The sequence below is a fragment of the Helianthus annuus genome, chromosome 3 (genome assembly GCF_002127325.2).
Source record: "Helianthus annuus cultivar XRQ/B chromosome 3, HanXRQr2.0-SUNRISE, whole genome shotgun sequence".
Lineage (NCBI taxonomy): Eukaryota > Viridiplantae > Streptophyta > Magnoliopsida > Asterales > Asteraceae > Helianthus > Helianthus annuus.
In genome coordinates this window covers 107,551,088-107,566,357 of record NC_035435.2, presented here as the reverse complement: position 1 = coordinate 107,566,357, position 15,270 = coordinate 107,551,088, and the positions used below count along the sequence as shown (strand labels likewise).

The 15,270-nt window shown below is 34.9% G+C and overlaps 1 protein-coding gene across 2 annotated transcripts; it reads left to right on the top strand.

Annotated features, from left to right (window-relative positions):
- Positions 1 to 4,981: 4,981 nt before the first annotated feature.
- Positions 4,982 to 6,748, top strand: LOC110927751 (late embryogenesis abundant protein). 2 transcript variants are annotated; one of them, XM_022171182.2, is made up of 2 exons: positions 4,982 to 5,368; positions 6,343 to 6,748. In XM_022171182.2, the coding sequence occupies exons 1-2, from the start codon at positions 5,051 to 5,053 to the stop codon at positions 6,610 to 6,612; spliced, it is 588 nt and encodes a 195-aa protein (XP_022026874.1). In that variant the 5' UTR covers positions 4,982 to 5,050; the 3' UTR covers positions 6,613 to 6,748. The 2 variants fall into 2 exon arrangements, with proteins under 2 accessions (XP_022026874.1, XP_022026875.1); XM_022171183.2 differs by having other exon boundaries at positions 4,986 to 5,368; positions 6,346 to 6,748.
- Positions 6,749 to 15,270: the final 8,522 nt, after the last annotated feature.

Below are 15,270 nucleotides of genomic sequence, written 5' to 3'. Positions count from 1 at the left end.
ATAACCATGGATCTCGTTACAAAACTCCCCAAAACGAAAAGAGGCCACGATGCTATCTGGGTTATTGTCGACCGTCTCAGGAAAAGTGCTCACTTTTTGCCTATACGAGAAACCTTTTCATCTGAAAACTTGACGGAGATTTACACAAATGAAATAATAGCTCGTCACAAAGTACCCATGTCTATTGTGTCAGATCGTGACACAAGATTTACGTCTCGATTTTGGCATAGATTTCACGAAAATGTGTTATGGGATACGAATTATAAGTGAATGTGATAGTTATGTAAATGAACGTCATAATCTAAATAAGAATGAAATTTGTGTAGGATTGAAAGAAGAAGGAGCAAGTTCCGGTTTGCAACAAAAAGCTTAAGAACGAGGTAAGTTCGTTTACTTGCAAACTTATGTAATGCTAATAGTTGTAAATTTATTATTACAAATCCATGAATAATGTTAGTTGTATATTCCATTAGTTTCTAGTCGAACTATAGAAGGTATATTTCAAATTGAATGAGAAGTCAAAAGTAAGGTTCCATATTGATTTGTGACGAACGGGTCAATTGGGGTTTGATTGAGAATGTCTAAAATAAGGTCTCATGATGACCCATTATGAACGGGTTACTTAGAATGGAATGAGAATGTAAAAGAATGGTATTGTGCCAAACCGTTTCTAAACGGGTCGATCGGTACCAAGGAAAAAGAATGACAAAAGAAAGTATTGTATTATGTTGCCCCGTTAGCTATGGGTCAATGAACTTGCGATAAGTTGAGTATTCAAGAATGAATTGTGGCGAATTTAAGGTTATGTTTGTTAGAAGTTGAATATTGCATTATGTAAAAATTATTAATGCTTTTATTTTGTTGAATGATAGGTAAAGCACCTACTTAAATGGCCACGCCTTGCTCGGGACGAACACGAACCGCGACGCCTTCGACACGCTTCCGAAATCTAGTGAATGCAAATGGGTCAAAACATTTTGCTTATGTAGTAAATTATGTCTAGTTGTTTAAATACTTTGTTAAAGACTTATGGTTACCTTTTGTATATGTCGAATAGTGGTTGTTAGACTAATATGGTCATCACTCTAGGTGTGACCAAAGTTTTTCTTAAAAATGTACAAAATTTAGTTTGGTCGAAATTTTACAATGACATGAAAGTTTTGAAAAGTAGATGCTTATAATTGCCATTTTGACTTTTCTTTTAAAATGGGTGTTTCATCCTAACAGTGAATCGTGGATAACCCTTGGTCACCATGGTTCCCTTTCATCCATGAGATTCCTAGTGCTATAAACAACGCATATGAAATTCGAGTTGCCCGCGTAAGCAAAGTATGGGTATATGTTAGCCGATATTGGTGAATTGTCACAGTCGAGACTTTGATTCGGATTCGAGACTTTGAGACTCGGTATATATGAGACTGATAGAAGAGCGGTGTATGTGATGTGCTAAACGTAGTTTAATAATTATTAACTAAATTACCCTAATCTAGACACTAAGTTAAACTCTAGACTCTTTAAAACTAGAGTAAAGTACTAATGGCAAGTGTATCGATCGACTATAGAATAGCCAAGTAAGTCCGGATATCGAACCCACGAGACTCTTTTAATTGCGTTTACTAGACTCACTAGACTTATTGACTGACACGACTAAACTGTTTTCATATTTTGAGTGAGGGTTTTCTAATAACCTAAATTGCAATTAAATTGAAGATTAACTAATTAACCAAACTAAGACGTAAACAGAAGATTTGGTTTTTACTCAGATGATGATAAGGGTACTACCTAGGTTGGACTCCTACACATTGTTCAGCTTTCTATCGGGCTTGAATTGTCGTGGAACCGGTATCTTAAAGTACTAAGCCCTAATAGGCTGTTAAATTATCGGTTTAAGTAGGCTCCCTCACTGGCTCTCTAACTATTCTAATAAAGTACCCTTAGTCGACAATCTACCTCACAGCGCGAAAGTCAAGGGTAACTTGGAAACCTAATTCGACTCGATAAGCAAGAATTGGAAATGAAACTAAGTTGGTCTTCTCACAAAGTACCTAAACCTAGCAATCTAACAACCTAGACATACCGATAATCTCACACCTCATGGATTTTAAAATAGTAGAACACCTAGACCTACTCATTTCACGTATATCGCTTCTATGGTATATTGGCCAATTAACCACACAAATCAAGAACGTAAGGTCAATGATCTAACATGAACCTATTATATGAAAGACATTCAACAAGGGACATGTGAAGCAACAAACATTAATCAAACAAATCTAGATACGCATACACATCGAATCATGGCAAACAAGTCTTTAATTTACTTTAATAGAAAATCCACAACGAGTTCAAAATCCAATAAAATTCGAAATTTTAATGCATGATCATCTTAACTTGGGTAGTATATGAAGTTTTAGCCTAACATCATGAAAAAATCAAGAACAAGATTCATAACAAGGTAGCAAAACATGTTTAAAGTTGAATAGTAAGAGAACAAGTAAACCTGGATAGTAAAACCATAAGTTGACATGTTCCTAAGTCTTCGAACCTTCAACCGATGCTTCGTCTCGCTCAAGTTTGCTCCGAAAGATGTCTAAAATTCGTCCAAAGTCTCTCTAATTCGTCTAGGGTTATGGTGTGTTTTGATTATGAAGAATAAGTATGTTTTTATAAAACAACACAATGAAGACCAGTATCTTTCTGTTGAAATAGGCTCCTCGCGTCGCGTGAGGAGCAATAGATGTCATGGCTGCGTGACGCGGACAACCTTAAGTCAACTCCAGGTCAAATCCCTCCTTTCCTCACGCGGGGATGCCTTCAGTTCCTGGCCGTGCGACGCGAACAAGTGTTTTTCCATGATTCTTGTGCCAACTCAGCTATCGGTCTCCCGAACGCGTTTCGGTACTCGATTCTCTCGATATATGACTCGTTTTCGCCTTTTTTAGCAACCTTTATCACTCGAGACCACAAACTAATCAGTAATATACACATTCTATCTAAAAACGACGCAAATGGACTCGAAATCTGTACAAACTATACATGATAAATGGATGTATTTTGCAATACATCAGTATGTCGCAGTCGAGACTTTGAATCGGCTTTCATCACCAGCATTGCTTCCGGTATCATCTCCGCTTTTATCACCGGCGTTGCTTCCGGCATCGGTATCTTTTCTCAATTTCTCCATTAGGGGTTTCACTTTTTCACTGATTCAGATGTCAATTGACCCTTTAAATTGCAACTCACTCTTTTGGGTAATCTGAATTTGTTGACTTTGATATCAAGTCTTTAGTCATAAGGGGCTCACTCCTATGGTGAAAGTTGAATGTAATTTGCTATACATAACCGAGAATAAGTTTTTTTTTTATAGAAACTAGGCAATGGTTGTTGGTAGTGATAGTGAGTGGTGGCTAAAATTGTAGTGGTGGGTTGTGAGTTGCAAAGAATATAAAGGAGAGATGAGTAATTCGTATTGTAATTTCAGTCCCTTAAAGGCATTTTGGTCTTTTAACTAAAATTTGGGATGACATACAAGACGAAAGAAGAGAAAACAAGTACATATCAGGAAAAGAAATTAGATTTTGTTTTTGAATGTTACTTTGATGGTATTTGGATATTTTTTGTTAATAAATTGCGAAGATAATTAAGGAAATCCTTTTAGCATTCACATCCAATCCATCAAATTATACATACATTCCACTAAAAAACAACTCCTATATCAATATATTTCCACTAAAAACAAATACTTTTTCTCTCTCCTTTTTAATTAAATAATATTATAATTACATTTTTCTCTCTGCTTCACTCACAACCACTTTCAATATATATTAAAAAAATTATGGTGGGTGAACAGTGTCCCCTCAAATATACAGATGAACAGTAACATTTTCTCTCCTCCACTCACAACCACTTTTTATACCCTTTATAATATAAAAACTCCCCCTCACATATTTTGATGGATAGAATGTGAATGCTCTTAAATATTTAATTTTTCTTAGCAAAGGAGACCTAAGATATAGTTGCGAAAAATATGTAATTTTTCTTAGCAAAGGAGACCTAACTAGGGTTGTAAACGAACCGAACGAACACGAACAAGGACATGTTCGTGTTCGTTTGTTAAGGAACAAGCTTGTTCATGAACTGTTCACGAACGCTTACCGAACGAGATTTCTTGTTCGTGTTCGTTCATTAAGGAAACGAACATGTTCGTGAACTGTTCACGAACACTTACTGTATGCTAATGAATTCTAACAAATGTTCATGAACATAAATGAAAACAAAGGACGTTTATGAACACAATATTCATTTTAGAATAAAATCTGCATTTTCATCACAAACATTACCAAGAATCCACAAAAAATAAATAAACACTTAACATAATTATCCGAATAGAGCTGGCATGATTATCAAAAATATGATAAACACAAAATTAAGAGTTTGTTAAGCCTTAACACAAACTAAAATTGAAATAGTGAAATGAGGGATGTTGTGAGAGGCATATAAGATAACTAGGGTTTCAAAATTTTAAAAACTAGAAATAATAAAACAAAATACAACATATAAAAACCTTTAACGAACTAACACAAATAAATATTAATAAGCAAACATAAATGAACTCATTACCAAACGCTCACGAACATAAACGAACACATTACCGAACGTTCACGAACATAAACGAACGAACGCAACCTCTGTTCATGTTCGTTCGTTTAAGTTAACCAACGAAATTTCTTGTTCGTGTTCATTCATTTACTAAACGAACGAATATAAACAAACTTCCTGCCGAAAAGTTCACAAACTGTTCGCTGAACGTTTAGTTCATTTACAGTCCTAGTCCTAGTCCTAGACCTAAGATATAGTTGCGAAATGAAATGAAACGTGGCAAAACGTACCGACGTGGCATATCTTGACTAATTTGGACAAAACATCATGATACGTGTAGGTTCAAAACTTGTATGCTTACATGCAAAAGATACCACCACCGCTCCCATAAAACATTCAATTCCTCAACTTTTAGTTTACTTTCATCAACACCACCAAAACTTTTGTTAAAATGGCAGACATTTTTGATGAATACGGCAACCCGATCCAACTCACCGACGAGCACGGCCGCCAAGTTCAACTCACCGACGAACACGGTGTCCCCGTTCACCTTACCAGCGTCGCCACAACAGTAGACCCGGTTCAGCATGCAGGAACAACCGCTGGTCCCGAAACGCACGGTGGAACCCACTTCGCTCCTACTGTTACTGAGCCTATGGTTGGGGATGGGGTTGGGGTTGAGACGGGTGGTCAACCACCGTGTCATATGAGAGTTGATGATGCTGAAGGCGGAACTCAGCAACAGCCGGGAAGTTCTAGCTCCAGCTCCGTAAGATATAAATCCTACCACAAGTTAATTAGCTAATTGAACAATATGTTTTCGGATCTATTTGTACATGAAAGTGTACAATTGCTAGCTGATCAATTTATTACGGTACTAGAAAACCGGGCCAAATACGCAGATGAAAAATACGGTAACAAAATTAGCAACTGATTTGCGACCGAAATTATAACGAAATCACAAAACTAGCGACTAATTTGCGATCGAAATCATAACAGCTGAGATTCATTTGAAACGGTCGCAAGTTTTACTTTCGGTAACAAATCAGTCGAGAAGTTGAAAATAATAATTGAATTAATATTTTAAAGAAGTTAAAAATAACTAACTAATAATATTTTAAAGAAGTTAAAAATAACGGAATATAACTAATTAATGTTTAAAAAAGTTTCTTTAAATATTTAATATTTAAAATTTAAAAAGGCTAAAAAGTAATTATTTAATATTTTAAAATAGTTTATTAATATTTAAAAAAAAGTTAAAAGTAATTAATTAATATTTTAAGATAGTTAATTGAATTACATAGTTAGGCTGGGTGGTGTGGTATAAGTCTATCATACCATAGCTTCATTTATGTGTCCCATAAGCGAGGGGTTTATAATCAACTTACATGTGGGATAACACCTTCTTTAAAGCCCTTTATATATAAAAAAATAAAAATTAAAAAGGAATTACAAAGAAAATGAATCTGATTCGTTAACTAAATGGAGTTAACGAAATTGCTCATAATGCGCCCCCACACCCAATAGGGCCCAGGAAATGGGGAGGGGCGCCATGGGACACCAAAGGTGGTGAGCCACACTATTTAAACACCTGGGTTTGGAAGAGGGAGATCATGTGTTCAAGTCTTGCAAACGACATGGATTAAAAGAAATTAACTGTTAAAAAAACATTACGTAATTACTGAGCGGAAAAAAGGATTAAATTTGTATTAATTAATTAATTGTTGGTTGTGGGTATGAAAGCAGTCTGAAGACGACGGCGAAAGAGGGAGGAGGAAGAAGAAGAAGGGGCTGATGCAGAAAATCAAGGAGAAGCTTCCGGGGCATAAAAACAAGGAGGAAATAGTTCCAGAGAAGGTGTACACCGCGACTACGAAAGTAACTGTGACGACGCCAGCAGGGGCGCCGGATGTACCCAAAACCGAAAGCATTCGGGTGGAGCATCACGAGGAAGAGCACGAGAAGAAGGGTTTTATTAATAAGATCATGGATAAACTCCCCGGCCACCACTAGCTTATGATCAAGTTGTCGTCTGGAGGTTGTATATAGACTTGTATGTATCGTGTTGATGGGTGGTGACTCGTATCAAGTTTGGTTGTAACTTTTGTGAATTTTATTGTTTGAAATAAAAGTTGCATGTACATAGTAATGGTTAGTATTATGTAAAGTCGATGTAATCTTTGGGTTGTTTAATTTTAAAATATAACTAGGTTAGAACCCCGTGTATTACACGGGTTAAATAAAATAAGTATAGTTAATAATGAAGATTAAAATATGATAAAATGTTTTTTGTGATAAGATATTATTGATTTTTTTAATAAAAAATTTAAAATTGAATAATAATAAAATCCGAAACAGAGTAAAATAAGAGGGCAAATAAATCTTGGCTCACTAAATTATAACATATGAAGCAAAATAATGATGATAACAATAATAATAATAAAAGTATTTTATGCAGTTTTGTACATAATTTGTAGAAACAGTATTTTATGCAGCTCTGTAGATAATTTGTAAAAACACGTTTATTAGACGTCATGATAGCGCTAGGCTATAAGCCGGCTATCTTTTATGAATTTAGTTAGGAAATATATAAATAACATGTTTAAGTACCCGTATGCTACACCTATCAATTAGAAAATATATAAATAATACTTAAACATAAAGAACACGGTCAATTGATAAAGACAAAACTTTAAACACTTGGAGAGGGGGAGGTCTTGGGTTCAAGTCCTAAAGACGTCATGTGTAAAGAAATTTGCCGTTTAGAAAAGAAAAACAAAACCAACGATATTTATATAAAATTTATACTATCAAATCCATGATATTTAATAACTATCCTAAAAATGATACAGATTAGATGTATATTTTAGCATTATGAAACACATACAATGTATTAATAAATATTACCGTAATGCAATAACCACATTTTTTTCTAGACCATATTTATTTAATTTATTATAATAGGGATAAACTTTTGTGTGTGAGTGTAAAATTAATAATTAAATTTATATTAAATTCAATGCAATTGTATAATTATCTTTAAATTATTTTGTGGAAAAAGAATTACTTATTTAAAAAAATAAAAGATTATGAGTAATTTAAGGATATTAACTAAATTAGAGAAAAAAGGGCGGGGATAATATTTTGTAGGAGATTATCTATTATTAATTAGAAGATATTAAACTAAATGATAATTATTGACAGATTTTAGATTTGATTAAATATTATTAATAATAAGAATTTGTATTAATTTAGATTAAATATTATTATTTTTAGTATTATTTATAATTTTTATCAATTAAATGAGAGAATGACAAGTGTCTCAAAACAGATTTCTTTTATTATATAGTATAGATTTTAGAGTGGAGAAAATTATAATTTATAATAGATAAGTATTTATATGATTATTATTACATTAAAAATAAAAATAGATAACGTCAGAACTTAGGGGACAGGTAGACAAAATATTATTTAATGGGTAGATTTTTTTTAAAGGCAAAAGATTCTACGATTATATTATGGAACGGTCAGTAATGCCGTAAACCCTGCAAACAAAGTACAAGAGTAAAAAAGAAATAAAAAACTACAACAACGAGCAACAATTACTATGTTATGACATCTTAAACGTTGAAATCACACTATCTATCCCAATCCAAATTCTTTATGTTAATTAGATCTGCCTTTTAACCAAAGGAACGAGCTTGCCTTTATATCTTCTATCGTTTTACTGTTTCTCGCCTTCCAGATTAGCCACATCGCGGTCATCACAATGACACTTATTACTTTCTTCCATGCCTGTGAACCATTGAGTCTGTTGATTATCTCGAGCGCGTCATTGCAGGTCTTCACATTCAAGCTCAACAGGAGTTTTAACCATAACATTACAGCCCACCAGATTGGTTTAGAAAAGCTGCAGTTAAATAGGATATGATCCACTATCTCCGCCTCTGATCCACATCTGGAACTAATTATGCTCTCACAATTTACACCTCTTTTCCTGAGTTCAGCCTTTGCCAAAATTTTGTTTAGCAACGCACGCCAACAAAAATAATTAATCTTTGGAGGCACCCATTTATTCCAGCCACACCATGCGTACATGTCATCTTCAGCTGATGCTTTTGGGTAGATGAGCTAGACAAACATTATTCTATGGGTAGATGGTAGTAGGGGTGTGTCAAAAACCGAATTAACCGACCCATAATCAAATTGATCGAAAAAACCGAACCATATCTGATGAGGATACGTCCTGGCCGGACCGAATACTTAGTAAAGTGCAAGGTCGGATCGTTGGCACAAGGGACTAGTCGGACCTACCACTCCTGGTCGGAACGACCAACCAATGGGATCTTCCCTAACTAACTGGGGGCCCACAGCTTTAACTACCTGATAGCGACTGGTCCGAACCCAACTAACTCACCACGTCAGCATGCCTAAAAAGTATAAATACCCTGCCAAGACCTCCTTCAAAGGGTAATCGCTACTTTCTCTCTCTAAACTCTCCTCTCTCTCTCTCTCCCTGATTTGTGTCTCCTCACAAATACTTATTCTCACGCCCGAGCTTGGTCACAGAGAGGCCCCCTTCCCTGTGACGAGGCTAACGGTGTGCTTTCTTCCTTATAATCTTGCAGGTTTTGTTAAGATCATCTGAAGCTTTACTCTTACCAGCTCGGATCAACTGGTTTTTGAGTCTTCAGTGGCGCTATCCCCTCGAATTCACACAATCTACTTCGTTGATTCTTTTCATTCGAAATTATGGAATCTACAAGTACTTTCCCGTCTTATAACGACATTCTGGAAGGTAGAGATGCACCTGTAACAGTTGTCTCCACAACAGCTGCCACCTCGACGGTTTCGTTAGGATCGGCAACGATACCTCCACCCGCAAGTTTTGTAGTCGCGAGCTCTATAGCCACAGTTTCGGTTACTGCTCCAGTCTCCACACCGCTGTGTCACACCCCGATATTTCCACGTATTACCGGTGGGCCCGGTGGGGAGTATCGTGGCGTAGTTGATATCATCATAGTCAAACAACACAATTTAAATGCACAGCGGAAGCAAAAGATGAATCACATTACAAACCGAATAAATAGTAATATCAAAGTATCACAAACGGACTGTAATGGATCCACAGGCGGATCGAAAGATAAAAAGATCATTGTTCAACAGACTTTAACATCTAAAGCTTGCAAGACTTGATTAATGATGCCAGGAGTAGCCAGCCTATTTAGTCTAGTATCTGCACTTAGCCTTTTTGGAAAATACGTCAGTTTACACTGGTAAATACAATTAACTGACTCATTTTGAAAAGAGTTTAAGAAAATTAGTTTGAATGCACAAGGCACAAAATATCTTTTATAACTTGGGACAATTATTTAAAATAATCTTGTATACAGTTTTACTTATTTGTCGTCCGTCAGGGCCGGTTAGAAGAGCCGGACAAGATTAACTGACACGCCACAGGTATAATGCCCACAAGGTTGATTCCTTTAAGTGGGTTACCAGTTTTTACATAATGCAACTGTCAGGTGTATGCCTACACCCTGTGCTTAGGTCGTGGCCATTGTCACGCCCCCCGACCCCATCCTGGCCGGAATCGGAAGCCGCGAGCAGTCCAGTGGTACCGGTGATTATTTTTAAAAAATATTGCAGCGGAAATTTCATCAGGACCGTGAGTTAGGAAAAATATCAGAGTTTAGAAACACCGGATTTTATTTAAATAGATGGAATAAATTCCATTGTTACAAAGGTAGCTTTTAATAAAAACAATATTTCTTAATTTGATTTAATTAATAAAATAAGCCACTTCTTGAAGTCTTTTAGTGCCGGATCCAATCCTTACTCCAATCTATTGTAATTACCTGAAACGCGTTTTAAAAAGGTTTTGTCAGCGGGAAATACTGAGTGAATCATTCAGTTTACTAAAATGACTCGTTTATTATAATTTACAGTATTAAGAGTTTTTACATATGTTTCTGATATCTACCAACTACCCACAGTATTTGTCACTCGACCGGATCTGTGACTGTGGTCATATCACCATTGGTTGCCCCAATGAATGACGTATATCACTTAATTTTAGGTTCGCCCACCTAATGTGATTAAAACAGTAGTAATGTGCACAATACCCCACATACTGGCTGTAATTTGGTGATTACATAAACTTAATCACTGTAATTATAACTCTGAAAATAATTTGGAGTATTGTAAAACATTTGATAAAAAGAGAATGACTCACTTTATAATCATGCAGATTCATACGGCCAAAGTTTAGTCTACAGATAAGCCTTGATATATTGCAGATTTATACAGGCAGAGCTTAGCCTATTGATTTAGCCTTGTAACCTAGTGCACACGAACTAGGTAGGTAACTTAATACAACAATTACGATAACTCACGAGATCAAATTCTCACAACGAACAACAAAGTGCGATACTTAAACATCCATCGATTTAACGACGAATGACAAAGTATAACCCTAATGTGGGCGACACTTAAACATCCATTGGATATATTGATCGGTCGGAAAATGAATCGTAATAGCGATCGAGTTAATACCCTGTATTGTAGCAGCACCCCCTCTACTAATTAGTGATTTTGTGACTGTTTTGACTATAACTCGACGTGCAGATTGAATTTGATCGTCGTAATAAAACCAGAAATCAAGTCCCGATGCCTGCTATTTATACACGAAAATTGACATGCTTACGGACCGTAAGCCTAATCCCTTACGGTCCGTAAGGGACACAGTTTCACTATAGGGTGGCCACGTGTGGGTGTAGGCTTGCTGAGTCGATGAAATATTAAAATTAAATTTTTGACAACAGATTTTGATGAAAATATCGAATGGGGATTGCCCCCTCTGAGTTTTAGGGGCCCTGATTCCGATTCTGATTGTTATGAAATTTTTAGGAGTTGTGCAGGATTACTTGGGTGTCTCAATTAGGGTTTCCTATTGAGTAAATAAAATAGTAGATATGACTTTTGATGAGAACAGAATAATAAATAATAGTTTTGGGTAAATTACAAAAAGAGAATAAAATAGTGAGAAAAGAGAATGGACCCACTGTGTAACTTTAGGGTTTAACTAGAAAATCTCCTGGTATAAATTTTGGGTATAACTTTTGGGCTATTAAAATATATATTGCACTCGTGTTAAGTATAGTACCCCTAATTCAACCTTGTCCCGAAGTCCCGAGACAGAATCCCAACAACTTAGTCGGGCAGAGCCCTGACATATGTTATGAGACTCAGATCAATCGGAAAGGGTAGCGATGATCGGGAGTTAAAACACTTAAAACGAGACATGGCTTTTATAGTGTCATATAAAAGAGAAAAATTAAAATAAAGAGATGGGATGGCTGGCGAGACCAAAGGGTAGAAAGAAAATAGAAATTAAGATGGTGGCTTTTGTGTTCATATATATACCAAAGATTTACTTGGAGGGGAAGGTTTACTACACACACGTAGTCATTGGCATTAAATGCTCATATTCTACTATACACACACGTATGATTTTGGAAGTTTTAGTTTTCATTTTTATTATTTTAATATTTTATTTCTTTACAAGTCTACATCTATAATATTTCAAATAATATTATTATTATTATTTTTCTTTTCCTTTAATCTCACTGTCACACGTGCACTTAACAATTGTTCTCAAAATGAAAATTTCTTTTATTATTATTTTATTCTTATAATTAATTCACCTGCTTCACTTATTTGGCGCGTATAACTTCTAAAATATAACGTTCTAGAAAGTAATAAATATGTCTTTAGAACGAGAATAATATTATCTACATTTTGAACCAAGTTTTATTAAAAACAGAGTAGGTTCAAAAATGTATTTTTATAATTTAACTATTAAACGGTTCCTGGGTCCGACTAGATACTTCATATTTCTAATAGTTAACTTAACCGTAATCTAATAAGTTATTATATATTTTTATTTTATTTAGAAGGGTCACCCATATACAAGCCAATTAATTAATATAATATTTCAACCAACTATGTAAAATAGTGTTTAAAACTATTTAGGTTGAATATTTATATTAATAATAAACTAGTTACTAGTTACTAGTGGGTAATAAATTTAACCAAACCTGTAATGCTTATATGATAAAATGGGAATGTTACAGCCATTTCAATGAATGACGCCATGGATATCCGGGACATGGTCATTTAACCCCCAAAGGCCATACACCAAATAATACAGATTAAATCAGGTTATGTAAATGCATTAATCACAATCCGATTTAAATGACTACACACCCGACCAAGCGGTATTATTATAATACCGTATCCCAAGCCCGTATAGGGAAAATAAGTTAAAAGTATTTACCTGAGCAAGTATAAGTCACAAACAGCAAGTGAACGTAGCATTTACCGGGCTCCTAATCTGGGACGAAGGTTTTTAATAACCTATTAGATTCCTAACGGGTCTTAATTAAGCCTAGACTTAGACCGGTTAGATTTAAAAAGAAGATACGGTTCAAAACGCAAGATTAAGCGAAGACCGGATTAGAATGTGGTTTAGACCCGACAATCTTGTATACTTGTTTAATATGGGTAAACTAAACACATTCTGGATTTTGAGATAAAATGATAAGGTTTGACCCGTTTCGGCTAATTTATGCAAACTAGTTACATAAACCGCATCGAACGCGAAAAGTGCTTAACGGGTAACCAAATGAGTCATGAACAGGTTTCCTAAGTTAATATGCCCTAAATATGTTGTGATATCAATAGGATACCTTCCATTATGCCCAAAATGAATTTAAACTCGAATTATGCCCCGTAGGGGTATTTTGGTCATTTTAAAGCTTTAAAAGAGTTTAAATATAAATCTGAGTTTCAGGTTTGATATAATCAGTAAAAATACTTACTTTAATAAGTTATATCAGTATGGTATTGCATATATGTGAAATTTATTAATTATAACCAAACTATGCACCGAAGGGGCATTTTGGTAATTTCACATAAGCTTTAAAGGTCAAAATTAGAATTCTGAGTTTAAAACTTTTGCTTACTGTTTAATTATGAAAATTTACATAAAACATCAGTAGGTATCAACCCTTATATGTTAAAAATAGTTTTAACTTATACTATGCGTTAAAAACGCGTAAAAAGGCGATTTTAAGCGATTTCAGGGTTTTATAAGAGAAGCTGATATTTTTATCATTCCAGAAAGCTTAAAATGTTTTATTTATCATATAAAATCAGTAGCAAAAGGTTTGGTGTCAAAATGTTTTGTAAAACTCATTTTATAGGCCAAAAGGGCAAAACCAACAATTACCGAATTAAAGCTAGAACCCTATGTTATGCTCAGCCTAAAAATGAATAAAAATCTTCAAAAATCCCAAAATATTATTTTGTATCAGTAGGTAAAAAGTTTGGTATCAAAGATTGGGTTTAGATAGGCTTTATGCTAATTACGCCGTTTAATTAATAAAAAACTTTCTAATTACGCTATTGAGCATAACTCCTAATCTAGACCTCAAACTGATGTGAAAATTTAGGGACATGTTTATATTTCAGTAATAAAGGTTTCTATTCTTTCACATTTTCAAAAATATGATTTTAAGGTCAAAAGGGCATAACGGTCAACATTTAGGCATATAACAGAAACATGCATATGAATCGGATAACTAATGAACCAAGTTGTATAATCACAGATGGTTATACTAACATGTAACATGGTCCTAGTAAAGCTCTAAGGCATTTCTAAACTATGCTCTAATGGGTCAGAACTGAAAGTCATAGCAAAAGTCTACTTTTGCGACTTTCGGTCCCGAACCGAGCTTAAACTGAAAATTGTCGGGTTGAACATGTTTAGACATGTTCTTATATTAATTACCAAGTTATGTGAGTGATAAAACAGGTTTCATGGCTTCTACATTGCTAATTATGTTTTAATTTGAAAATTAGCTTTCTGTTGACTTTTTATGATTAACTTTGACCCGACAATTGACCTAGTTAGAGTGGGAATCGGAGAGTACCCTTTTAAGGTTTATTACCCACATAATTACCAACTTAAAGCTACTCTTAATTCGAGAATTGACTGGACCATTAGTGATTAATCACTAAGTCAAACCTTAATTACGACGGTTTGACTTTAGGCCATTAAACTAAGTAAAACTGAATTAAGAAAGGTTAAGGACACTTACTGAAGTCCTATGCACGACTAATGACCTCTAGAGAGTGGCCTTGAGCTTCAGGAATCTTCAGAACAAGATTTGTGAAAGTTTTTCAAGTGCAAGTGCCCAATGTTACAACTTTGAAGTTCTTATATAGGGAATTAAATTGCATAGGATCATTCCAAATAAGTCTACAGATGATTTATGATCAATACAAGTGTCCCTAGTGCATGTAATACCATTGGGGCAGCCCCTGGTATGTAAAACAAAGCTCTTAAGTCGGTTACACAGCTTTAATAGGCAGCTGTGCTTGTTTTTGTCGCTACAGAGGGTCACGCGGCCCGCGTAAGACCTTTACATGGTCTATGCGACCGGTATGGGTGCCCAGAACAAGTTAAACAAGTTTCAAAAATTGCATTTCAGCCCCATGGTCCTTTTAAAAGTGGTTTTAACTTTATTATTTGCACTTTTAACCCACCATATTGATTTCTAAGGACCTTAAGACATAACCAAACTTTGTTAAGTCCTTGGTTAGTTT